Genomic DNA, 27,249 nt, shown 5'->3' with positions numbered 1-27,249 from the left:
GGGTTGTGCATGATTTAAATACTTTGTGTGGTGAAGATGGAGCATAGCCAGACTATATGATTTTGTAGGGATAACTTTCTTTGGCCATGTTATTTTGAGAAGACATAATTGCTTTATTAGTATGCTTGAAGTATTATTATTTTTTATGTCAATATAAACTTTTGTCTTGAATCTTTCTAATCTGAATATTCATACCACAATTAAGAAGATTTACATTGAAATTATGCCAAGTAGCACTCCGCATCAAAAATTCTCTTTTTATCGTTTACCTACTCGAGGACGAGCAGGAATTAAGCTTGGGGATGCCTGATACGTCTCCAATGTATCTATAATTTTTGATTGCTCCATGCTATATTATCTACTGTTTTGGACTATATTGGGCTTTATTTTCCACTTTTATATTATTTTTGGGACTAACCTATTAACCGGAGGCCCAGCCCAGAATTGTTGTTTTTTGCCTATTTCAATGTTTCGGATAAACGGAATATCAAACGGAGTCCAAACGGAATAAAATCTTCGGGAATGTGATTTTCTCACCGAGCGTGATCCAGGAGACTTGGACCCTGCTCCAAGGAACAAAAGAGGCGGTCACGAGGGTGGGGGCGCGCCCCCCTGCCTCGTGGGCCCCTCGTTGCTCCTCCGGCGTACTTCTTCCTCCTATATATACACACGTACCCCCAAACGATCAGAACAGGAGCCAAAAACCTAATTCCACCGCCGCAACTTTCTGTATCCACGAGATCCCATCTTGGGGCCTGTTCCGGAGCTCCGTCGGAAGAGGGCCGTCATCACGGAGGGCTTCTACATCATCATAGCCTCTCCGATGAAGTGTGAGTAGTTTACCTCAGACCTTCGGGTCCATAGTTAGTAGCTAGATGGCTTCTTCTCTCTCTTTGAATCTCAATACAAAGTTCTCCCCCTCTCTTGTGGAGATCTATTCGATGTAATCTTCTTTTTGCGGTGTGTTTGTTGAGGCCGATGAATTGTGGGTTTATGATCAAGTCTATCTATAAATAATATTTGAATCTTCTCTGAATTCTTTTATGTATGATTGGTTATCTTTGCACGTCTCTTCGAATTATCTATTTGGTTTGGCCAACTAGATTGGTAGTTCTTGCCATGGGAGAAGTGCTTAGCTTTGGGTTCGATCTTGCGGTGTCCTTACCCAGTGATAGAAGGGGCAGCAAGGCGCGTATTGTATCGTTGCCATCGAGGATAACAAGATGGGGTTTATTTCATATTGCATGAATTTATCTCTCTACATCATGTCATCTTGCTTAAGGCGTTACTCTGTTTTTAACTTAATACTCTAGATGCATGCTGGATAGCGGTCGCTGAGTGGAGTAATAGTAGTAGATGCAGAATCGTTTCGATCTACTTGTCACGAACATGATGCCTATATACATGATCATACCTAGATACTCTCAAAACTATGCGCAATTCTGTCAATTGCTCAACAGTAATTTGTTCACCCAGCGTAGAATACTTATGATCTTAAGAGAAGCCACTAGTGAAACCTATGGCCCCCGGGTCTATTCTCATCATATCAATCTCCATTACTTTAATCTTGCTTTGCTTTTTTACTTTGCCTTTACTTTTTTACTTTGCATCTTTATACCAAAAATATTATATCTATCAGATCTCACTCTCGTAAGTGACCGTGAAGGGCTTGACAACCCCTAATCGCGTTGGTTGCGAGTAGCTATCGCTTTGTGCAGGTACGAGGGACTTGAGCGTGGGCTCCTACTGGATTGATACCTTGGTTCTCAAAAACTAAGGGAAATACTTACGCTACTCTACTGCATCATCCCTTCCTCTTCGGGGAAAACTAACGCAAGCTCAAGACGTAGCAGCCGGCAGCTGGAATTCTGGGCTGGAAAAGGAGCAAATATTAAAGACCTATTCTGCACAACTCCAAAATTCCTGAAACTCCACGGAAGTCAGTTTTGGAATATATTAAAAATATTGGGTGAAGAAAGCACCAGAGGGGAGCCAGCCACCGTCCACGAGGGTGGGGGCGCACCCTACCCCCTAGGCGCGCCTCCTGCCTCATGGGCCACCTGGCAGGCCCCCGAGGCTCATCTTATGGTATAAGGTGTCTTTTGCCCTGGAAAAATTAAGAAGGAAGCTTTCGGGAGGAAGCGTCGTTGTCTCGAGGCGGAACCTTGGCGGAACCAATCTAGGGCTCCGGCGGAGCTGTTCTGCCGGGGAAACATCCCTCCGGGAGGGGGAAATCGTCACCATCATCATCACCATCGATCCTCTCATCGGGAGGGGGTCAATCTCCATCAACATCTTCACCAGCACCATCTCCTCCCAAACCCTAGTTCATCTCTTGTATCCGATCTTTGTCTCAAAACCTCATATTGGTACTTGTGGGTTGCTAGTAGTGTTGATTACTCCTTGTAGTTGATGCTACTTGGTTTATTCGGTGGAAGATTATATGTTCAGATCCTTTATGCATATTAATACCCCTCTGATTATGAGCATGAATATGATTTGTGAGTAGTTACGTTTGTTCCTGAGGACATGGGAGAAGTCTTGCTATAAGTAGTCATGTGAATTTGGTATTCGTTCGATATTTTGATGAGATGTATGTTGTCTTTCCTCTAGTGGTGTTATGTGAACGTCGACTACATGACACTTCACCATTGTTTGGGCCTAGGGGAAGGCATTGGGAAGTAATAAGTAGATGATGGGTTGCTAGAGTGATAGAAGCTTAAACCCTAGTTTATGCATTGCTTCGTAAGGGGCTGATTTGGATCCATATGTTTCATGCTATGGTTAGGTTTACCTTAATTCTTCTTTCGTAGTTGCGGATGCCTGCGAGGGGTTAATCATAAGTGGGATGCTTGCCCAAGGAAGGGCAGTAGCCAAGCACCGGTCCACCCACATATCAAATTATCAAAGTAACGAACGCGAATCATATGAGCATGATGAAAACTAGCTTGACGATAATTCCATTGTGTCCTTGGGAGCGCTTTCCTTTATATAAGAGTTTGTCCAGGTTTGTCCTTTGCTACAAAAAGGATTGGGCCACCTTGTTGCACCTTGTTTACTTTTGTTACTTGTTACTCGTTACAAATTACCTTATCACAAAACTATCTGTTACTGATAATTACAGTGCTTGCAGAGAATACCTTACTGAAAACCGCTTGTCATTTCCTTCTGCTCCTCGTTGGGTTCGACACTCTTACTTATCGAAAGCACTACGATAGATCCCCTATACTTATGGGTCATCACACACTCATCTCATTCATGCGACCAATACATGCACATATGCTTGGTAGATGTCACTAGTCCCCAATCATTTGTTAGTTAGACCAAAAATGACATAAGGCTAAGATGTGCTTCTAGATTCATTTATCCAACTACAAATGATTTGTTATGAAAAAAGATCCTAGATAGCTCATGAACACTTAACTCGTTGTTCTTAGAAAACCACAAACATGACTCTCCCAGTTGTTCCCTCTAAACTGACCCAAACACTTACCTAAAATGAAAATGGCATTTTCCAGTTTTTTTATTTGTCGAGATGTTGGCAATGTTAGAAGTTCCCAACTTTTTTTATAGAAGTGCTTGCAGCAGATTTGCTACCTATACTGGTCAACTTTCATAAGTACTCACTGCCCATGGAGTCCACTTCTTTACTTCTACTAGGTGGTAATTGTGCATGCATAAGGCACATTCCATTAACATGACAGAAATATATTTACTTTCATTAACATAACAAAAAATATTAAAAATTTACAAGGTGTGTTTTGTCGGTGTTCTACGTAGTAGCCCAACAAAGGCATTTTTTGCTAACATAGTTTACATTGATGGAATAATATCTTTTTGCAATGTACCAATGCTAAGTATCCCATAGAATCAAAATAGTACCACATACACTCTTCCTTTTCTTTTGTGATTTTTCTTTTCCTCGGGTAACCGTTGTTCCAGAAACTGCGGTCCATGATTGACTTTTCGTCACAACATATTGTGCCAAGTTAGACCAAGCTCCAAGCAAAGCCATGAGAAAGACTTGGAGCATCCATATCCACACCAGCCATATGGACCTGTTGGTTTCTGCTCTCCACTCTTTTATAAGCATATTTTGCCATTGTCCCCAACATCGCCTATATGTATGTGTGTGCTAAGGGCATTTTTATTCAATTAGTGATATAAAATTGGAAACAAACTATTTCAATTACACTAGCAATAGATTTTAAGGGCCTACTGCATTCAAAGGATTTTCGTATAAATCTTGAAGAACTAGAATCATTAGAAATTTTCCTATTTGTTTTTAGCAAAAATGAGTTCTTTGATTTGTGTGACCGCATCCCATAATTTTTTCCCTATAAATTCTTTGGCACTACATTTTGTATGAGTGTTTTCATTCACTCAAACCACCTGGAAACAATCCTCCCGTTCCGCTTGTGATGTAGTTAAATAAACCAAAATCTCCAAATATTCAAAATTATTTCCCCTTTTAGAAGGATTTCACATTATTCCTAACTCTAGTTTTTAGAATCTTACAAATCAAAGTGACGCAGTCCAACTACCTCATCCGTGTTTATGAGTGATGCACCAAAAGTCCAAATATATAAAGGTATCTGAGAGTTGCAAGGTTGTCCTACGACTACGGGAATGCATATCTAAACATTGAAAATATGTCAATCGAGTCACCAGAGGCTTTATCCGTACAACACAAGCTTTGATCCACACATGTGCCCTGTTGGTTTACCACCGCAACTTTGGTAATATGTTTGCAAAATACCTCCTAAAAAAACATGTCTTCTAATTTCATGGCTCTTCCAGTGTCGCTACATTGGTTGATATTATGCTTCGATTTACTAAAAAAATGTCTCCCTTAGCGCACACACAAAATTAATGGCGACGAGTATAACATGAATACGCAGAGCATGCAAGAGTGGGTGAATAGCGAGAGAGCATGAGTCGTCATATAGGTAAGACTGGAACCCTATAAAAGACCGGGTACGATGCGAGGCGAGGGGTAGGAATGGGAGAGGGTGCGGCTGCCTGACGATGCATATCGATCGAGGGAGTGCGTAGTTCTCGCTTGAGCGAGAATGAGGGACACATCCGCATGTTTCAGACGGGTTTTTCGGTTGGCTTTTTTCTGTGTTGTCTGCGGGGTCGTGAGAGGTTGAGGCGAGGAAAGCCTTGAAAAAACGAAAGCGGGAGGTGGGTTAGGTTCAAGGAATATCAATGGAGGAGGGAGGGCAATCGACCCAGAGGTGGGATGATAGGACCAAACGACGTACGTATACACCTTTAACAATAGAGATTTTTTTACATGGCTTTAATAATAGAGATAGATAGATATATACTGTATATCTCTAACACACCTAAAAGTGGAGTATTTTGTACTTATACTTATGGGTAGAAAGAAGATATTATGCTCGATTTTGTTATTAAATAATAAATCCCTAATAATAAAGCAGCTACTGTAATTGTGCATGCATAAGGCACATTCCATTAACATGACAGAAATATATTTACATTTCATTAACATAACAAAAATTATTAAAAATTTACAAGGTTTGTTTTGTTGGTGTTCTACGCAGTATCCCAACAAAGACATTTTTTGCTAATATAGTTTACATTGATGGAATAATATTTTTTTGCAATGTACCAATGCTAAGTATCCCATAGAATCAAAATAGTACCACATACACTCTTCCTTTTCTTTTGTGATTTTTCTCTTCCTCGGGTAACCGTTGTTCCAGAAACTGCTTTCCACGATTGACTTTTCATCGCATCGCAACATATTGTGCCAAGTTAGACCAAGCTCCAAGCAAAGCCATGAGAAAGACTTGGAGCATCCATATCCACATCAGCCATTTGGACCTGTTGGTTTCTGCTCTCCACTCTTTCATAAGCATATTTTGCCATTGCCCCCAACATCGCCTATATGTATGTGTGTGCTAAGGGCTTTTTTATTCAATTAGTGATAGAAAATTGGAAACAAACTATTTCAATTACACTAGCAATAGATTTAAAGGGCCTACTGCATTCAAAGGATTTACATATAAATCTTGAAGAACTGGAATCATTAGAAATTTTCCTATTTTCTTTTAGCAAAAATGAGTTCTTTGATTTGTGTGACCGCATCCCATAATTTTCCCCTATGAATTCTTTGGCACTACATTTTGTGCGAGTGTTTTCATTCGCTCAAACCACTTGGAAACAATCCTCCCGTTCCGCTTGTGATGCAGTTAAATAAACCAAAATCTCCAAATATTCAAAATGATTTCCCCTTTTAGGAGGATTTCACATTATTCCTAACTCTAGTTTTTAGAATCTTACAAATCAAAGTGACGCAGTGTCTTTGCCATCAGTATCAATGCTAGTCCAACTACCTCATCCGTGTTTATGAGTGATGCACCGAAAGTCCAAATATATAAAGGTATTTGAGAATTGCAAGGTTGTCCTACGACTACGTAAATGCATATTTAAACATTGAAAATGCGTCAATCGAGTTACCAGAGTCTTTATCCGTACAACACAAGCTTTGATCCACACATGTGCCCTGTTGGTTTACCACCGCAACTTTGGTAATATGTTTGCAAAATACCTCCTCAAAAAGCATGTCTTCTAATTTCATGGCACTTCCATTGTCGTTACATTGGTTGATATTATGCTTCGATTTACTAAAAAAATATGTCTCCCTTAGCACACACACTAAATTAATGGCAACGAGTATAACATGAATATGCAGAGCATGCAAGAATGGGTGAATACGCGAGAGAGCATGAGTCGATGTATAGGTAAGACTGGAACCCTATAGAAGACCGGGTACAATGCGAGGCGAGGGGTAGGAATGGGAGAAGATGTGGCTGCCTGACGATGCATATGGGTTGAGGGAGTGCGTAGTTTTCGCTCGAGCGAGAAAGATGGACACGTCCGTATGTTTCAGACGAGTTTTTCGGTTTGCTTTTTTATGCGCTGTCTGTGGGGTCGTGATAGGTTGAGGCGAGGAAAGCCTTGAAAACCCGAAAGCGGGAGGTTGGTTCGGTTCACAGGATGAAACGATGTATGTATACACCTTTAATAATAGAGATTTTTTTGCACGGCTTTAATAATAGAGATAGATAGATATATACTGTATATCTCTAACACACATGACACATTAAAGTGGAGTATTTTGTACTTATACTTACGGGTAGAAAGAAGATATTATGCTCGATTTTGTTATTAATAATAAATATTTATCAAGCCCAAGCGGCAAACCCTCGGGCCCATTTCACTTGTGTGTGTCACGCTTTCCATTTCCCATCTACCTCCCTTGCTCGCATCTCCAGTTTTCCACCTGCTTTCCTCTGCACCGCCCAACCACGCCGCCGCGGCAGCTCCAGCCGCCGGCGCCGCCCCTCTCACGGGGCGCCACCGCTCCGGCTGCGCCGGATCTAGGTACACACCGTGATCCCACCCCACTCACCAACCCACAAACACAACACACACTGGTTCCGCCATCGACCTTTCCGGCTGCTGCCGCTCGTCTCCGACGAGAGCGGGAGCCGTTGAGGCAGCGGCTTTGCGCCTACGCTGTTCCTGTCACGAAGGGGGCCGTCTCGTTTCCACCCTGGCACCGCAAGAGGAGGAAATACAGCAAGATCTAGGGTTTAATTACCTCTGACTTCTCGTGCGATTTGTTGCTCTTTTTGGTACAAAGCTGCGATTAATTTCACCGAAATCTGGCAATCGGTTGTTGAGATCTCGATTTTTTGGTGGATCCAGTGTTTGACATTAGCAGGAAGTTGCAAGTGCATTAGTGGAAAGTTGAAAGTGTTCTGTTGAATTTTGGTGCATACTGTTTTATTGAGAAATTGGGTCCCGGATCTCTGGAAATCTGCTAAAACATTGCTGGAAATTAGCATGATAAGTTTGCTAAAATGTTTTTTTCTTCTGGAAGTTCATCCTAAGTTTCTGAAACTTCACGTAATTTAATTTGAAGTACAGTTTCGTTTATTTTGTCTGAAATCTCGTGGCGTACAGTTCAGACTTGTTGAAAGGTGGTGTGAATTCTTATAAAAGTTGATTTAAACCTCTGTTTGTGGCAAGTTCTTCTTTTTGTCCTTGTTTCAGTTTTGAGAGCCAGCACAAGTCGGCATAATGTCTAAAATGGAAATCTGACAGCTCAATGTGGCTGTTGGAAAGGAACGGCTGGCTTTCTCCTGAGCAGTGACCCGTAGCTAGAAAACTTGCTAATGAGTAATTAGATGTTTGGTGATCTCAGCCCATGAGTTATCAGATTCCAAACAATGCATGTTTTGGGCAAAATTCCCATGAATCTTCGTTATGGCAGGAATATAATACATACTTAATATAGTCTTGTTTCCTGAACTCCTTTATTTCTTGAAACAGAGGGCGCAACACAAGATGGTGCATCTAAGATTTACTGGTGCGTCCGATAGTCGCTCAAGCAGATCACGAGAGACTATAGGTGATGTGATACATGGCAAGGTATGCTCTATGTGTTATTCAGCCCTAGGACATAAGTTTACGATCGCTTTAGAATATATATACATGTTCAACTGGTGTTTATGCAAACATTCTTTTGCATGTGAAACATTTCCTGTATTTGTACAATGATGGGTACTTTATGTGGAATTTTACATGATACATGAATAAACTGAATTCATCATTGGTGGGAGAGTTAGGCTGAGTAACAACAAGTGGTTTTAGTTCGATTGGGAAGCGTATTACTACTTTACTAGTGAGCACAGAAGCCACACAAATGATTGTGTGCTGCTTTTTCTTAATCGTTCACTTTTAAAATGGGTAGGGCCTTCTTTCTAAAAAAATCCTTGGTGAAAACGGGATGCTAATTGTGAAATTTCGGGAACCACTTTTGTACTATTCCTTTTTTTCTTCGCTTTTCTGATTATTTTGCAGTCTCAGAAAATTGTTTCGAGATGTTCCCAAAATTTGGAGATATACTTAAAGAAAGCAGCGATTGACTTTTTTTGGGGGAAGAGCTTTTAAAAAGATATGAGACGTATTTTTGGATATTTGCTAATCATTTTCGAGCAAAAATTCACACATCTTCCCACACACCAGTTTCTGAAAGTCTAGATCTACTGTTTCATGCTCAACAACAAAGAAATAGAAAATATGCAACAGTCAACTACTGTTGGATATGCTTTGCATTTCAAGTATTTTTATGAGCTTTTAAAATCTTATGAAATGAGCTTCCAAAAGTTTGCTAACCAAGTTTTATTTAAAAGAGAGGCGACTGCCCAGCCTTAAGATGAGGCTCTTACAAGTGAACAGCAAGTTCGAGTATGAGAGAAGCTAAAAAAGTCTCGATACAAGGCCGCAGGCCAGACATAGTGACACAGTGCATGCGAATACCGAGAAGAAGAACAAAGCGGTCACACTCGGACCTTCAACACCACCTCCAGCACGTGCGAGGCTTACTCCCTAGCCATTGTGGTTTCGTCATGAAGTGGCTCGAAGGACTTGGCACCTTGAGCGAATCCTACTGATAAAAAGATCAAGACGCTGTCAATCCCGCGAACGCCCCAAGAGTCTCCATAGCTACAACAACACGACATTTTTGTACACAAGATCACTCGAGTGTTTAAAAACGTGTCCCGCCATCAATGCTTTGTTGCGAGCCATCCATACGTTGAATAAGACGATGAAAGTCCGCAAATCCGGCAGGGTTCCACGAGCATCCCGTGGCATCCCGAATAACACTCCACATAAATCGAGCCACGATGCAGCGAAAAAGAATAAGGTTGCACGACTCATCGTTGCCGCACCACATACACTTTCCATTACCCGGACCATGTCGCCTAAGAACTTGGTCACGGCCGGGGATTTGATTCCAGCCACTTGCTAGAGGAAAATCTTGGCCTTAGCCAGAATCCTAGCCTTCCACAGCCCACACGCGCCCCACCTAGGTACTGCCTTAAATATCTCTCGGTATAGAGAGTCCGTGAAAAAAAAACTGGACAGCTCAAGACGCGAAGATACCTCGTCCCTGTCCTGATTAATATGGACACTCTCCAAGTCGCGCCTAAGGCTTTGCCAATCCGTCGCTTCCATGTGGCCTAGAGATCACCTAAACCCTGGTTTCCAACAACTACCATCCCACATATCTGCCACCCTGGCGTCTGGGGCATCACTGACGGCGAAGAGCCTAGGGTATGATTCTCATAGAGGCATGTCCCTAATCCAAACATCCCACCAAAATTGGGCCAGTTGCCCATTGCCAACCTGAAATCTCGACCCCAACCCGAGAAGGTGTTGGACTTTCCCAACAGCTTCTGCAAATTGCGTCTGCTTCACATTTGCATTAATCTCAATCCCCTTGTTCGGAAGGTATTTATTCCTAAATATCTGAAGCCAGAGGCCCCCTTGACCGGTTAATTTTCCATGCCCACTTTTCAATACGACACCAATTCATTATCTTGGTGTTGATCACTCCCAAACCAAGTCTCAAAAAAATTAGTTTGCATCTTTCAACACACCATATTTTGAAAGGCTTCTTGTTTTTGTCAGATGACACGAATGAAAAACTGCAGCTATCAGCCATTTACAAGCTAATGGGAAATATCTATTGTGCTTTCAAAAAATCATGATGTGTTTTTACATTTTTCGCTAGGACTTAGTTTGTGTCCTCTCATTAGTTTTTCTCTTCTTTAAAATACTCAAAAGACTTCTTTTTAATCAAAGCCCTATAGCATCTGCATCGTTGAGTTTAGACAAAGGCTAAAAGGGACAATTCACCTAACATCATAAGGTCAACTGGGAGGTACTAAGTAATGCTAAGCTTGTTGTTTCTTATTTTGTTGAATAAAAAATTGAAACAGAAGGTACCATCTTAACAAATGTGTATGTTGTGCTTAAGAGACGTGATTGAAAAATACACAAATATACATAATATTTCCGCCATAGCTGGTTTTGATGCAGATCAGACCTCGAGGTGAGGCTCGATTCATTGTTAGCCCGTGGTTAGCCCAATCTGTCGCAGCACTCTCCTACATACCAACAAGTAGCAGTTGCCAGATTTTAAATGGTGTTCGCAAATCCCCGAGGAAACAACACACCGACCCCTCGAAACGAAGGAATAACATGGACAAACCATATAGTGTCACCTTGTAATCTCACACCGTGGTAGAGGCTTTTTCATGGATTCTTCTAGAAACTTGGGAATTTTTACATAGCTTTCCCAGAACTGTATAAGAGGACTTTAACCCCCAAAACACTTGGTGTCTATTAATCAAATATAACCTGTCTTACATGGTACACACCTTGCTGTTTATAGTGTACAGCCGACTTTCTAATCTTGACATACACGTTTTGACCGATATGGTATTCTCGCGTACCAACATGGAAAGAAGCAATCTTATCTAAATATTCCGCTACTACTACTAAATGAAGCTGTCAAGTAAAGCTTGGGCTCCATGCACCATCTTAATCTCACATGATAGGCGGCCTCCACCCAAAATTGCATAAAGAGAATGAGTTGAGAGAACCTCGTGTCAGTCTTGCAGTTCTTCTCTTTACCTATAAGAAAAATAAGCAATAACTCTAATCTTATTTTGATCACTTCTATTTGAACAAGCGATCCACATTTTCTAATGTCCACGTGAAGGTGTAGGAATAGGAGTTCTTTGTATCTCTTCCTTGATTCTTTCTTTGGAACAGAAAAAATCAAGCCTTCGTAAGTTTTCATGCAGCTGGATTCTGTCTCTTATAGTATTCTGCTATTTGCATGGAAGCCACATATGTTCAAAATTGGAAACTGGTTGTCCTTTGCGTATACGTCATGCACAAACGAAGTCTTCTTCACTCTAGCATGTTCGATGCACCACACAGCATGCATAGCCATCATAGCAGTCAGGACTTTGGCCTCCTCACCTCCATCACTAAACTATTTTTTTGGCACATAAATAACTCTAATTTTGAGTTTACTGGGAGCACCCACAGCTTCAGTAAGTCCACTAGGGGACGCTATATCAGGTTGGGCATCGAAAAGAAATACATGGCATTTTTGTGCAACGAACCTTATTTTATTCATTTGGTCTACTCTTTGCAGCCCCCTTGCAGCTGACATTCTATACACAGTCAAAGTCAAACATTTTCAATAAAACTTTGGCTGTAAAAAACTAGGATTAGGTAATTGAAAACATATTAATATTTTTTGTCAACAGTGATCTAAAGTTAGTGACGATTATACAGGATTTGCTTTTCTGTGCAGTGGAAAGCCCTTGGCCAGGTGGGTTATGCGTTTTTTGTGCAGTGGAAAGCCCTAGGCCAGGTGGTCAGCCCAACACAAATGAAAACATTACAGCTACCAAACCATTTTCTGCACAAGTTTTTGTGAAATATGTACTAGGCTTTCAAAAAAGGCAATGTATCGGGTGAAAACTGTTGTTCAGTAAAAGTCTGGAAACTTTCCCTTCTAACCATCAGATCTAAAATGACGGTATTACACAAGAGGTGGGATACCCCTTAGCCACTTAAAACCCTTCACAAAACCCCCCTCACATGTCTTAATCTGGTTGTACAACTTCATCTCCTGCCTCCGATCCGCTCTAATCCCTGTCAAAACACATCACCGCCAGAGCTCAACAGGGACCCTGCTCTCGCGACGCCGAGCAATGAGCTCGAGCCTACCACTTTCCAGTCCTGCTTTTGGGGCTATGTCTTGATGCCCGACCAACTCGCAGAATGGCAATTCTTGAAAGCGGCGATGGCTGGCGAGCAAATGCTACATGGCAGGGGATTTCAAAACAATATGTGATCTTCCTTGCTGCACACGCCCTTGCTGGCTCGCTCTCTCGACTGCTTCCGAGGGACACCACAGCAGGCCCCTGCCCCCACATGCCGCAGACCATGAGACGGCTCAGGAACCCCTCTGCGGAAAACTAACTTAGTTGCTTTCTTTAATTAGTTGAGATCTGCACCTAGAGTTCATTTCTCTGCTCAATTTCTCCCATGTTTGCTACTTGTTGTAGAGTCAGTTCGGCAATGTGAGCTAATTGTGTCATGAATCTGATTTTTTTTACTGTGTATCATGATTCATGACATCAGAGTTCAGACTTCGGCCGTTTTATTAGAACCTAAGAAACCTCATTGGAATTAGACTCTATTTGCCTTTAAACTGACCTGCAAGTTCTTTTACTCAGGAGCTTGCAGTCGTAGCCCCTAATTTCCTTGAAACTGAAATTGATTGCAAGAAGCTCTCGAGGGTTCAGATTGATTGGAAGAAGCTGGCTCCCTGGGACAGATTTCAAACAAAGTATTATCTGCAACTCCGAGAGGCAATACTGCAATAGTGATCCAATCTCACTTCCAACCGTTCACCATTGTTGCAAAGTCCAAATCAGCTCCGCGCCTTGGCTGAGTCTCATGCCGGAGCTGCTGTGCGCAGAATCCATCCATTTTAGATCTGATGGTTAGGAGGGAAACTTTCCAGATTTTCACTGAACAACCGTTTTCGCCCTTGCCTACAAAAAATCATGATGAGTTTTTAAATTTTTCGCTAGGACTTGGTTTGATTCCCTAACATTAGTTTCTCTCTTTAAATTACTCAAAAAGCCTTTCTTTTAATCAAAGCCCTATAGCATCCGCATTGTTGAGGTTAAACAAAGGCTAAAAGGGACAATTCACCTAGCATCGTAGGATCAATTGGGAGGTTCTAAGTAATGCTAAGCTTGCTGTTTCTTATTTTGTTAAATAAAAATGGAAACAAAAGGCACCATCTTAACACATGTGTACGTTGTGCTTAAAAGATGTGATTGAAAAAGACACAAAGATACATAATGTTTCCACCATTGCTGGTTATGATGCGGATCAGACCTTGAGGAGAGGCTCGATTCAATGTTAGCCCAATCTTTCGGGAACTCTCCTGATCTCCTCCATACTCACTAGTGGTTGCTAGATTTTAAATGGTCTTTGCAAATCCCCGAGGAAACAACACCCGACCCCTCGAATCGAAGGAATAACATGGACAGACCATATAGTGTCACCTTGTAATCTCACACCGCGGGAGAGGCTTATGCATGGATTCTGAAACTTGGGAATTTTTACATAGCTTTCCCGGAACTGTAGAAGAGGACTTTAACCCACAAACACATGGTGTCTATTAATCAAACATAACATGTCTTACATGGCACACACCTTGGCTGTTTATAGTTTACGGCCGACTTTCTAATCTTGACCCACACGTTTTGACCGATATGGAACTCTCACATACCAACATGGAAAGAAGCAATCTTATGTCTAATTTAAAGATTTTGCTACTACTACTAACTGAACCTAACAAGTAAAGCTTGGACTCCATGCGCCATCTTAATCCTCGTGCCAGTCTTGCAGTTCTTCTCTTTACCTAGAAGAAAAAGAAACATTAACTCTAAACTTATTTTTATCGCTTGCTATTTGAACAAGCCATGGACAGGGGTGTGTGAAGTTAGCTATCCATGTGCCAGAACCATGAGTTGGTTTCGAGATCTTATGGGTTTCAACTCTAGCCTGCCCCTATGAGTTGTTGTTGTTCCACATTTTCTGATGTCCACGTGAAGGTGTTGTTCTACATTTTCTGATGGCCACGTGAAGGTTTAGGAATAGGAATTCTTTGTATCTCTTCCTTGATTCTTTCTTCGGAACCGAACAAAACAAGCCTTCACAATTTTCCATGCAGCCGGACTCCACCTCTTATAGTCTTCTGCTATTATTTGCAAGCCTTCACAATTTTCCATTCAGCCGGACTCCACCTCTTATAGTCTTCTGCTATTATTTGCATGGAAGTCATGTATGTTCAAAATTGGACAATGGTTGTCCTGCGCACATACGTCCTGCACAAATGAAGTTTCTCCACTCTAGCATGTTCAATGCCCAACACAGCATTCATCGCCATTGTAGCAATCAGGACTTTGGCCTCCTCACCTCCATCACTATTTTTTGGGGCACATAAATATCTCTAATTTGAGTTTATTGGGAACACACGCAGCTTCAGTAAGTCCACTAGGGGACCCTATCAGGCTGGGCATCGAAAAAAAATACATGGCATTTTTGTGCAACGAACGTTATTGTATTCATTTTATCTTCTCTGTACGGCCCCCTTGCAGCTGGCATTCTAGACACAGTCAATGTCAAAACATTTTCAATAAGACTTTGGCTGCAACATCTAAAAAAACTAGGATTAGGTAACTGTAAACCGTATGAACATTTTTTTGTCAACGGTGATCTAAAGTCAGTGACGATTATACAAGATTTGATTTTTTGTGCAGTGGAAAGCCCTAGGCCAGGTGGTTATGCCTTTTCTTTTTCTTTACTATAAGCTCTCTTTCTTTCTTAAAGAAAATTCCCCCCCTCCGTGCAGGCCATCACCACAAAGTTATCTCTTCCAAAAATCCGGACTATCATTAAGAAGTTGACTCCTAGACAGAGGGACTTGGTCAGGGCTCGCGGATTTGGAACAATGCTGGATATTAATTGCTCTCAGTTGCCAAGGGATTTGGGAGTTCGCCTAGCGATCTGGTTTGATTGTGACAGTCGAACTGTAAATGTTCCAAATGTTGGCAGCTTTGAGATAAACCCTTTCACAGTCCACCAGATTCTTGGCATACCGTTGGGTCGCCGGTTAATTGACAAGATAGCAACAAGTGAGGCCAGGAGGGTCATTGCTGAAGACACCGGAATACATTCTACTGGGCCTAGCATTTCACACTTGATGAAGTTATTGTCCGATGACCTCCCCGATGAGAAGTTCCTTAGAATCTTCATGCTCATTTTATTGTCAACCTTCCTGTGTCCAACCAGCCACTCCTGTGCGAGCCCAGACTACTTCAATGGCATTGTTGAGACTGATGATATCGCCAGCTATGACTGGTGCAGCTTTGCATTAGACTGGTTAGTGGAAAAGATCAGACAGTTTCAGATCTCCTTGTCCAAGCCAACCATGAAAGGTAAAGAGCAGTCTATCTCTCTTGGAGGATGCTTGATGATTCCTTTGGTGAGTTATTGCCGCTTACATAAATCTTCTATGTGCATTCTTTAATTTCTTATCATTTCTTGAAGGTGGATGTTTTTCCTTGATATATGCTTTTTGTAATGGACATGGTGTAGGTAATGTTCTTTGATTATCTCGATCTAAAAGGAACAAAGATTCGCAACTGCATCCCACGGTTACCAGCTTGGGATGATAAAGCCATCAGCGCGTTTGACAATATAAATTTTGCACAACTAAAGGTTAGTTAAAACTCTCTGTATGTCTTTTTCCATCTCTTTTTTTCTTCTCTGTTTCCATGTTTCTCTATGCTTCTCAGAATTTTTTGTCCTTTTTTACTCACCGTGCTCATTTTGGGTTTCCCTTTTTCAGTTCAAAGACATAACTAAAACATGTTTCATGGAAAAGCCATCATGTACTCCATCGTCTCATTCTTTGCCAAATGGAGTTGCTCAGTTCATCGACGGACTTATCCCATCTGATGATGATGTGAGTATATGGAGTATCTACTGTTTTCTAACAATGTGCTGTCTCTACTCTTTTCTAACAATGTGTCATGATTTTCATGTCTCAGTTCAGGGCAAAGATGAAGGAGATGTGCGCCGAATTTTACAAGACGTCAATGGATGCATGCCTTAATGCACTACAGCCTGTCCTTGCAAAGCAGATGTGCACAATGGTTGAAACTATTCAGAACCAGGTCAATAACAGAGCTTCATCATCTTCAGCACCACCAGTCAATGAACTCACCTGCAAGGAATGTAACTCACAGAAATGCACAATGCGGGATGGTGTATCCGCCACACCGCTCCAAACAGTTATAGATGCAGAGTTTCACAATCCTTCAGTGGGTCCAGCACTGGGTACGGTAGAGAGCACTGGTGGTGGTGATATATTTCATTACGACCCAACTGATGAAGATGTGGTTAATGTCCTGCTGCAATTACGCCACCATGGAGGATCTGTTATGAGGGATACACCTTTTGGTGCCCTCGTCGCTGACCAAGCTGTTGCCATGTCAAGTGAACAAGATTTTGGTACGGAGGATCCGCCGTCAGCTGGTACTGAAGGTGGACACCCAGAAAGCAATCAAATTTCTGCTGCTGAATGCTCCAGGGCCTCCAAGAGGCACATTGACCTCGCTGCTTACATTGATTCTGAATCTGAATCCTCTAGGCCCCTGAAAATTCAGAAAACCAGAAATTCAGCTTGCGGAGACAAATAGAAACGTCGGGCTGGTAATGATTTTGCAAAACAGGTCCTAAACCCCAAACCTCCCCAGGTTTCTGCATCGATACCAGAACGCATGAGAACTAATCCCAAATCCTGAACGATTCGGTTGGGTGTTTTTGCAAAATTTGTACTGGAATTATCCTGCTCTGTTGCTAGCTGAAGCCTGACAATCAAAATGGCTGAAGTTATCTTGTCGTTCTAAAAGAGTGAAGTACATGGTTTGGTGGACTATAGAGAATATTGTTGTAAAATTTTGTTGGAAGTTGTATTCTCTCGAACTGCAATGTTATTCTGCCTGATGGATGTGGATCTGAACCCTGAAATCACATGCTCTCCTCATTCTGCTCTTGTGCTTCTTGTTACAGTTTTTTTTTTTTTACGTCTCAGAGGTTAGAGGACTCTGATAATAACGTCACTTTTAGGAAGGTGTTAATCTCTCGACTTGATAGTACCATTTTTATCAGTATTGTCCCGTCCTCAGACATCACCAAGGAACTTTTTCCTTGTCTGCACCTTTCCCTGAAAATAAAAGAACTTCAGAAAACACATGCATAGATTTTTCCTAAAAAAAACAAGAGTCTTAAATTTTTCTTGGTTTATATACATTGAGCATAATAGAAAGCTTCTTCGTCCGACTCGACCGTCACGGCAATTCGTGGCCATTTCTCTCAACTACCAAGTACCAAGTACCACTAACCTCTCCTCATGTGCTACCAGTAGTAGTACAAGTAATAGACAGGTCGACCAGGTGGTTAGACATACGAATATACAGATTAAAGTGATGCATGTGCCTTGCCCTTCTTCTCCCCCCTTCCCTTGGTCTCGATTCTCAAAAGCAGATCGACGAGAAACAAAAAACAAAAGAGAGAGGGCAAGGCTCATCCCCACGCCGACAAAAAGGCCAGTGAGTAGTACTGTACTACTCACACTAGTGTAGTGTAGTAACAACGCTAACGATCTGCATTGCCTTCTGGGGATCCGGTCAAATGCCAGGTTGTTTGTTAGTCAGTGAATATGCTCTACTACTACTTACATCGAGCTAGAGCTACGCGATGGACGGGATGAGACTTTGAGAAAGGATCCAGTGAGGGATGGGATCGATGCATGGTCCTGACAGGTGGGGACTACCGGCAGAAAGAACTTAACACTGGCCATGACACGTCGAGCTCATGATCACTGTCATGGGCTCACGGTTCACGAGCAAGATGAGAGCTCTCGCTCCCAGTTCTTGTTTACTCTGACTTTGCAGAAGCGCTGAATTGTATGGCTCCCTCTATCCTCTTCTTCCAAGATCACCAGTATGATGCAGATCGAGGCTGGAGGTTTTTCTTTTGGGGTGTAAGTTGAAAGCTAGAGCATAGAAATTAAACTCGATCGTGCACTTGACTTGCAATGCGTAATTAGTATTAGCAGGACGTGTACTATGTGAGTGTCCGCGTCCATATAGTGGAGGATTCCCTCTGTCTTCTTCTTCTTTTCCAACAGCTTAACCGCAAGTTGAGATGATTGTGCGTCACTATGATGTACTCCCTCCGTCCTATAGTAGTATAAAAGTAGTGTCGTCCCATGGTATAAGAGTAGTGTCAAAAACGCTCTTATATTATGAGATAGAGGGAGTAGAAGCCGGAATTTGACCTCCTTAATTTTGGAAGAAAAATTGCAAGTTGATAGAGCACAGAAATTAAAGCTGGTGCACTTGATTTGCGACGTGTAATCGCTATCAAGGCGCTGAAAATCTGGTGCCCTTGTAAACAAAATCATGGAGATTCCTTGACTATTTTCTCTCGACTGCTCACCTCCCAATTGTGTTCATGTGCTGCCCACTCTTTTAAGCTACTACTGCCGTGTGACTTGACACTAACATATTTGACCTTTGGCCCAGGAGTCCAGGACCCTTTTCCTCTTTTGACCTCTACCCCTAATCCCATGGTCCATGGATTCATACAGGCCTACCACTCCTGAAGCACATATTCTTGCTTGTTCCTAACCTCCTTGCCATCCACTCCAGATCATGATGTTGATCGTTGCTCCCGGCATCCTAAGCATGGTCAATTCTTCAGCCTGCTTTTGTGCCCCGGTTTGTGGGCCAAATGATGCATGTAGCATGAAACGTCCGCATGCTCGGCTTGACAGCAACACAAAAATAACTAACCGGTGCGCTTTACTCTAGCTGAAGCTGCGTGTGGTCCACTGCCCTACCAAAACATTGACTTAATTTATACCTGCTTGCTTGATGGTAACAGCACAAGGCGTTGGCTGCAGCGTCGTAGCCTTGCGCAGGGTTGATGGCAACGACACGAGCTATATGCTGCGCCGTGTATCATGATTCCTGAGCATGTAATGTAGCCTTGCGCTGAGTTATTTCTCTCTCGTTATTTTTGCTTATGTTTTGTTGTAAGAACCGAATGGAGGTTTTTCAAATGGATCAACACATGTTTGTGGTCTGGTCTACAAAATTTTTGGTGTGTGTTCCGGGGAAATTGTGTACGTCAACATATATTTATAGGTACTCGTTCTCCAACGCGGTCACGTTATTTAAAACTAAAAGTAGATAAGTGTTTTCAATATCTTTTCCCTCACTAGCAACCGGTGCAATGCACATGGTGGCAAGCGTAATATGCTGTTTTTTTTTCCAAAGGCCATGTATGTTACATAGCCACTTTACACCTAAAGATAGGTACTCTCTCCGGCCCTTTTTACTTTCCATATAAGATTTTTCTGAAGTCAAATTTCATCAAGTTTAACCAACTTTATAGAAATAATATCAACATTCACAATACAGAATCAATATCATTAGATCCGTCATGTATTTACTTTTGATACTGTATACCTTTAGTGATGTGGATGTTGATATTTATTCATATTAATATGGTCAAATTTTACAAAGCGAGTACAATCGCCAAGAGTCGTCAACAATCTTAGTAACTTGTTGGGCACTATGGATGACCAAATTATTTCATGTAAAGTTAACATCTTTGTTTGCCTGCTTTTCCATAGTGCCCAATAAATTTACTAATTTTTTTTCATATGTGGAGTGAAAAAGAATGGAGGGAGTAAAATCACCAAGAGTCGTCAATAACCTTACGGCTTGTTTCTCTAAACCGATGAGCCCATAAAGTGAAGTCATCATAATATTTTTTATCGCAGTAGTGTTGTGTTGGTAGATGTTACCAAAGAACATTGCATTCCTATTGTCCCAGAGTTTCCACGAGATGGTTGACGCAGTGCCAAACTTCTTGTAGAGGTATGAGCATCCGCTCAAAGTCCCAAAGGCAGTTGATGTCGTCATCCTGGTGCAGTTGGGGTCCTATGCCAAACCCTAAGGGATAGGGGCATCACATGATAAGTGTGATGTGGACTCTTGAGGTGGCAGAAACGTAGGGCGGGTGCTGGATGATATGCTTGTGGTAGGTTTACTCGGGTGTCTAACTGTTAGCACCCCAATACACCAGGATGGCACTGTGTTGAGGCCAGTGACTGAAGGCGGGTGGGCCCTAGCTGCCAGGATGAGCAAGAGAGAGAAGAGGGCCAACCCACGCATCTCAGAGGCGGAGTAGACCCGATGCTTGGCCGCCAGAACAACATATGTGTGGGTGGCGTGTGAGGATGAGGGGGCATCGATTGATTAGGAATTAGACTTGCAGCGACCAGTTCCTTCTCTCTCTCTCTCTCTCTTCTTCCCTAAACTCCTTGGAATTCTCATTTGTATTGCTAATAAATTGGATTCCAACTGAGTGAATTAATAGAGTAGATTGTTAATGGTGGTATCAAAGCTAGGGCCACCATGCCCACCTGGGGGCCTTCCCAGGGGGATGGGGTGTAAGATTGCTAGGTCATTGGACGTTGCTAGTGACTTTAGTCCCACTTTGGTTATGGGAGGAGGCTAGGAGCACCTTATAAGGGTGAGTGCCATCCTCCATTCAGCCTAGTCTTTTTGGATGTGATGGGCTCTCCTCTTGTAGTTGTGTGTCTGGTGCGCACTGGAAACGTTCAAACATGGGCTTGTAACTTTAGTCTCGGAAAAGCAGACAAACAAAGATGCTAACTTTGTTGGGCACTACGGACGACCAAATGGTAGAACCATTCTGGTCACTGAAGTCTTCTAGCAATAGGAGGTTGTAAGCATGCTTGGCGGAGAAGTGAACTCCTCCGTTAAGGAATCAATCATCCGGGCAATCTCCAAATTGAAAGTCCTGCAACTAATACATAAGGGACTACAACTTCATGGATGCAACATGGATTAGAAAAACTCCAACAACTCCCTGTCCGTAAAAGATGTCGTTTACGAAAATTAGGGTAAAAAACTGTCAAACAACCCCGTAAACCATCCATAACTTAAGGAGTCTTGTAAACTAGACCCTTTCTTCCCTCATGTTTGGTTTACGGTAAGATGATCTTCCCGTATAATTTTTTTTCGCGAATACGCAAAAGTGCGTATCATTTCATTGATAGGAAGGAGAGTATAGGAGAGGTGGGGGAGGGTTGCAGCTCAAGACTTGTACGCTAGAGGCAAGGCATGGAGCCACAGAGCAATAGTGACGGGGTGCTCGGCCCGATACAAAGAGGGCCTATGCTATCAAAGCGCCAAGACCACGCGCTCCTGCCCGAGCCCACGCGCGGGCCTCTTCCTGGATCGATGAGAAGAGTCGCGAGGGGGAGGGGTTCTCGCCGTCGAAGACGCAGCTGTTGCGGTAATGCCAAATAGACCATGCCGTGAGCACCACCAGCGTGGTAAGGCCCTTGCGGTGTCCGGAAGGGGATCTCCTGATTGTGGCCGAGCACCAGGGAAGGAAGGCTTCGTTGCCAGAAGGGGGGAGAAGTAGCACGGGCCCAAGCAAGAACGTCATGCCAAATTTGACGGGAGAAAGGGCAGCTGATGATGATGTGCTGCATGGTCTCCTCGGCCTGGTCGCACAGGGCACATCGATCATTGTGCGGCAGGCCATGTCGTGCAAGTCTAGCAAACGTCCAGCAACGGTCGAGGTCCGCGAGCCAAGTGAACATCTTGACGTGGAGGGGATCCCAACATCTCCAGGTGAGGCGCCAGAATGGCGCATAAGTGGATCCGGAGTAGAGTGCTCGATAGCAGGATTTGGACGAGTACTTGGCATTGGCAGTCCATCGCCAGAGGAGGCGGTCCTGGCTGGTGGAGAGGGTGGTGTACCAGAGCAATCTCCAGAGGTGGACGTAATCAGTCACGGCGGTGGGGGTGAGGGCGCCGCGTAGATCAGTGATCTAGCGACGGTCCTGAAGGGCGTCGGCAACAATGCGCTTCCGCATGCGCCGTGGAACCAGGGGGAGCAGGGACGAAGCAAGATTCGAGATGGTGTGACCGTTGAGCCAGTGGTCGGTCCAGAAAAGGCATGATTGGCCGTCACCGACGACCCATGATGTGGAGGCCCTGAAGATGGCAGAGACATCATGGTCACTCGGGAGGTGGAGATGCGCCCAAGGCTTGAAGGGATCCGTGCGATGTAACCAGAGCCACCGGACTCGCAGGGCAATGCCCTGGCGGTGGAGGTCTTGGATGCCAAGTCCACCGAGCTCGAGAGGCCGGCAAACACGTTGCCAGTTGACGGGACCATGGCCGTGGCGGGTTTCCTTTCTGCCGTACCACAGGAACTCGCGGATGGTGCGGTTGATCTGCTTGAGAATCGGTGGGCAGATGGCGATAGCCACCATAATGTGAGAAGGGATCGCGTAGAGGACATGAAGAACTAGAGCGAGGCGCTCGCCGCGGGAGAGAAGGGCAGCGCGCCAGGTGGACAGCTTCCTCGCGAGCCTCTCGACGATAGGTTGCAGGGAGGAAGCCGAGGGTTTCCGAACCGACAATGGGATGCCCAAGTAGGTGATAGGAAAGTCGAGGACAGCACAGGCGAGCTCAGTGTTGATTCACGCGAGTTCCGACTCACCACAGCAGATGGGCGTAGCCGAGCATTTTGCGAAGTTGGTGCGGAGCCCGGAAGCCACACCAAAGACGCGCAGCAGCTCGCGGATGACTCGCAGGTCGTGGCTGGAACGGTGGCAGAATATGACCATGTCGTCGGCGAATAGGGATATGCTCGAGGCGGCATGGCGGGCTGTGAGGCGCTAGAGCAGGCCGCGCTGGTGGGCGTGCAGCAACAGGGAGTTGAGGACATCGATGGCCATCATGAAGAGCATGGGAGATATCGGATCACCCTGACGCAGGCCGCATGCGAGGGCGATCGGGGGGCCGGGGGATCCGTTGATGAGGATTCGCGTGCTGGCGGTGGAGAGGAGAATGGCGATCCATTCGATCCAGCGGCGTCCGAAGCCAAGATGCGGGAGGACGTCGATGAGGAAGGGCCAAGAGAGCGTGTCGAACGCGCGTGCGATGTCGAGCTTGAGGAGGACACGGGGTAGCCGAAGATTGTGAAGCTGGCGGGCGGTCTGTTGGACCAACATGAAGTTGTCGTGCACGCAGCGGCCTGCAATGAAAGCGCTCTGGTTCGCGGACACGAGCTGTCCCAGCCGTGGGGTGAGCTAGAGGGAGAGGACCTTTGCGATGAGCTTGGCCACAAGGTGGAGCAGGCTGATGGGGCGGTAATCCGAGAGGGCGGAGGCGTCTTGCCTTTTGGGCAGGAGGGTGATTAGAGCTTCGTTGAGGCGCTGCATGCTACGCCCGTTCATGGAGTGGAACTTGTCAAAAACTGCGCAAATGTTGGCCTTGACGATGTCCCAACACGCCACAAGAAATTCAGATGTGAAGCCGTCAGGTCCCGGAGCCTTGCCGCGGGGAAGCGCGCGGGCAGCTCGTAGGATCTCCTTCTCGGAAAAAGGAAGCTTGAGGTCAGTGAGGTCAAAAGATCTCTCGTCGAACTGATCAAGATCAAGAGCGAATTCGCGTGACAGGGAGGAACCGAAGAGCGAGGAGAAGTGGTCTAAAGCGGCCTCGGCCATGCCCTGCTCGTCATGTACCGTTGTGTCGTTAACCCGAAGGGAGTGGATGACGTTCTTTTGGCGCCGGTGCGCGGCATGGATTTTGAAGAATGCTTTTGTACCCGTATAATTTTGACGTGCTAGAAACTGGTTGCAACTTTAGAAGGTGTTGTAAACTAAACTGCCGCGGCGCCACCTGCCGCCGCCCGCACCGCCCCTCACTGGCGGCTGTCCCGCGCTCGCGCTGCCACCCCTCACCGGCGGCCGTCACACGTGCTACTGACTGGCGGGTCCTAAGCCATCATCTATTTTTTGTTTAGTTAACAAAATAGAAGAATAAGTTTACTGGAATTGATAAAAGTAGCTTTCGACAACTTTCTCTAAATTTTACGGTCATTCCGTAAAATTACATAAAATCAGTTTTACGGGAAGTTTTTCAAGGGAGCTGTTGGAGTTTCTCTTAGACTGTTTTGAAAGGTTAGATGGTACTATACACCACACTGCATGATCGTTGAGACTGTAATATTTGGTTAGACGGTCTCACCGTGTACTGTCGCAAACAGCATCCAGTGGAAGAAGAAGTGGAACTGCGAGAGCCCAACTACTGCTGCAGCAACAGCCTGTAAATGCAACGTGATACGGAGCACTGTGCCAGCACGCAGAGTCCACCACCACCACCTTGATCCGTTGGAAGAACAGCTCACCATCACCTCCACAAAACCAAGGCCAACCGACCATGAGGATTAAGAAAAGAATTCGAAACGTCCATTCCAGCTTCCTCTCACCTTCTCCCCACATGCAGGCGCACATCGGCACATGCACCACCAGGCACCTGATTTTCTCCAAGTCAAACGCGCCACCAAGGACACCACTGAATGCTAATTATGACAGCGGAGACACAACGATCAGTTTCTTAATCTGTAGGGACATGGCAAATCTCAAAAACAATGGTAACCACAGCAGTTTACCTGACAAATCTGAACTGGAAAAATGTATCTTCAGAAAGTACAACCATGCTTCTTTTTCGCATGAGTAGCTTCTAAGTTGCCCCATTTCTATTGGGACTATTCTATTGTAGAGTATAGTACTTGTTAGCGAGTTATGCAGATCACAGATCACTATAGATTATGTATGAATGTTCCACAAAACTTTTTGAACCTCTCTCACAATGCAAGTCACAATCATGCAGGTGTGTTTTTACCCTGCTATCTGTGCGCCAATTCGTCCGTCAAACGCCGCAATTCCTGTAACTACAATCAATCTGAACAATTCAAAAGAACTGAAGAACGACGCGAAGAAAAACGAACTGATCTCCTGTGTTCAAACTTCAAAAGTGCAATCTGAATTTCAAGAAGAAGAAGAAGAAGAAGATGTGCAAAAATCAAATGCGGCTCAGGAATGGCTCCCGGCGCTGCTGCTGTTCGCCTGCCACCCGCCGGCGGCCCAGAGCGGCGCCGTCCTCGTCCGCGCGAGCGGCAGCCTCTCCTCCGCAAGGGACGGGGCGCCGCTGCTGCCGAAGCTTCCCGACTGCGACTCCACGTCCCGGCGCTCCCGGTCGTCGGCGCCGTCGTTCCTGCTCGCCTCGGCCATCGCCGGCCACCGGAACGACACGGACCGCCTCGCGCCGGCCAGTGCCCGGCCGTCCTCCTTCTTGGCGCCGCGCACCATCCAGATCTTGGACACGGAGAAGCTGTCCTTGTTGCTCAGCCTCGCGTCGTCGCCGCGGCGCGCTCCGGCGGGCTCCGGCGCCGCGGCCTCTTTCACGGCCGCCTCCCACGCTCCTCCCTTGGCGACGTCGCTCCCGAAGTCGCACTCCGAGAGCGCGTGCCGGCGCCGCGACCTCGGGCGCTTCTTGGCCGGCGTCTTGATGGCGACGCGGAGCGCGGCGTGGTCGTCCATGACGTACTCGTAGGATCCCATGGACAGGCACCTCCTCCGTCCAAGGTCGTCTCTGCTAGCGGCTTGATCGGCGGCGAGATGCCCTGAACCGCCATTGCCGTCCATGCACCGGAGCTTGCCAAGCCTCACCTCGACGACCTCCTCTGCCTTCGGGTAGGCCTCATTCTCATTGCCGTCCCTTCCGCCCAGCGCCTCCGCGGCCGTGTCGGCGCGGCCGTCGGACTCGAGGACGAGCACCACCGGGCTGGACGCGGGCGAGAGGTCGGCGGCGAGGACGCTGCCGCGGCAGAGCGGGCAAGTGGAGTGCGAGAGCAGCCAGGCGTCGATGCAGGGGACGTGGAAGGCGTGGCCGCAGGTGGGCAGCAGGCGGAGCGCGTCGTCCATGGCGAACTCGCACAGGCACACGGCGCAGTCGAAGGGGTCGCCGCCGCCCTTGCGGGCGCCGAGGATGGCGCGGTAGACGAAGACGGGGAGCGCGTCGATGAAGGCCTGGTCGACGCCGGCGTCGTGGAGGTGGAACAGCTGCTGCAGCTGGCCCTGGAGCGCCGTGGGGCTGCTGCCGTCGACGTCGCCCGCGGCGACGCGCAGGCGGTGCCGCCGCGCGCGGCGCAGCCGCAGGATGTTCTGCACCAGCAGGTTGAGCAGGCCGAAGATGAAGAACACCATGGCCAGGATGGCCACGATGAGGAGCACGCCCGGGCTCAGCTTGTTCTGGATGGTGTCGAGCACGGAGTGCGTCGGCGGCGGCGCCGCGGGGGTGGACGACGACGAGGCGTCCATGGTAGGCGGGCGTAGGCTATGCCGTGACCGTGATGCGTGCTCCCGAGATGCTGGACATGGTGATTAATGGCGGTGGGTTAAGGTGTTCGGAGGAGATCCGTGGACCGCCGGGATGGTGCGGCGGTGGAAGTCACGGCGACGGAAGGTAAATGTGGGCGAGGGAGAGGCGATCGGTATTTATTGCCTCGTTATTGTGCAGCACTCGCGCATTGGACCTCGGATCCGTTTATCTCCGAGCCATTCTGAATTTGCAGAGGGTGGTGTGCCACAGTGATACGGAGATCGCTTGCTACTATTTGTCTGGCTGACCAAAGCTGCATCGGTACTGAAACCTGAATACTGGGGACCAAAATCACTGTTTTGGCCTTTTTGTTTCAAGTTTAACGTGATTTGAACCCGTGAGAGTTTGCCCGGATTTGACCATTTTTTGTACCGCCAGTCAATTCAGCAGTAAGGTTTCATCACGT

General features: G+C 45.5%; 2 protein-coding genes across 3 annotated transcripts; one reads left to right on the top strand and one right to left on the bottom strand.

Annotated features, from left to right (window-relative positions):
* Positions 1-7,249: 7,249 nt before the first annotated feature.
* On the top strand, positions 7,250-17,465 carry LOC123150478 (uncharacterized). 2 transcript variants are annotated; one of them, XM_044570324.1, is made up of 6 exons: positions 7,250-7,416; positions 8,371-8,469; positions 15,344-15,976; positions 16,090-16,212; positions 16,343-16,459; positions 16,545-17,465. In XM_044570324.1, the coding sequence occupies exons 2-6, from the start codon at positions 8,386-8,388 to the stop codon at positions 17,193-17,195; spliced, it is 1,608 nt and encodes a 535-aa protein (XP_044426259.1). In that variant the 5' UTR covers positions 7,250-7,416; positions 8,371-8,385; the 3' UTR covers positions 17,196-17,465. The 2 variants fall into 2 exon arrangements, with proteins under 2 accessions (XP_044426259.1, XP_044426260.1); XM_044570325.1 differs by lacking the exon at positions 7,250-7,416 and adding an exon at positions 7,440-7,626.
* A 7,935-nt stretch (positions 17,466-25,400) lies between these two features.
* LOC123150754 (RING-H2 finger protein ATL13-like) lies at positions 25,401-27,024 on the bottom strand. The gene has a single exon (XM_044570586.1). It carries the CDS (start codon positions 26,780-26,782, stop codon positions 25,496-25,498), a length of 1,287 nt encoding a protein of 428 aa, XP_044426521.1. The 5' UTR covers positions 26,783-27,024; the 3' UTR covers positions 25,401-25,495.
* Positions 27,025-27,249: the final 225 nt, after the last annotated feature.

Source organism: Triticum aestivum, chromosome 7A, assembly GCF_018294505.1.
Source record: "Triticum aestivum cultivar Chinese Spring chromosome 7A, IWGSC CS RefSeq v2.1, whole genome shotgun sequence".
In the NCBI taxonomy this organism is placed as follows: domain Eukaryota; kingdom Viridiplantae; phylum Streptophyta; class Magnoliopsida; order Poales; family Poaceae; genus Triticum; species Triticum aestivum.
This window is presented reverse-complemented; position numbering and strand designations above follow the sequence as displayed.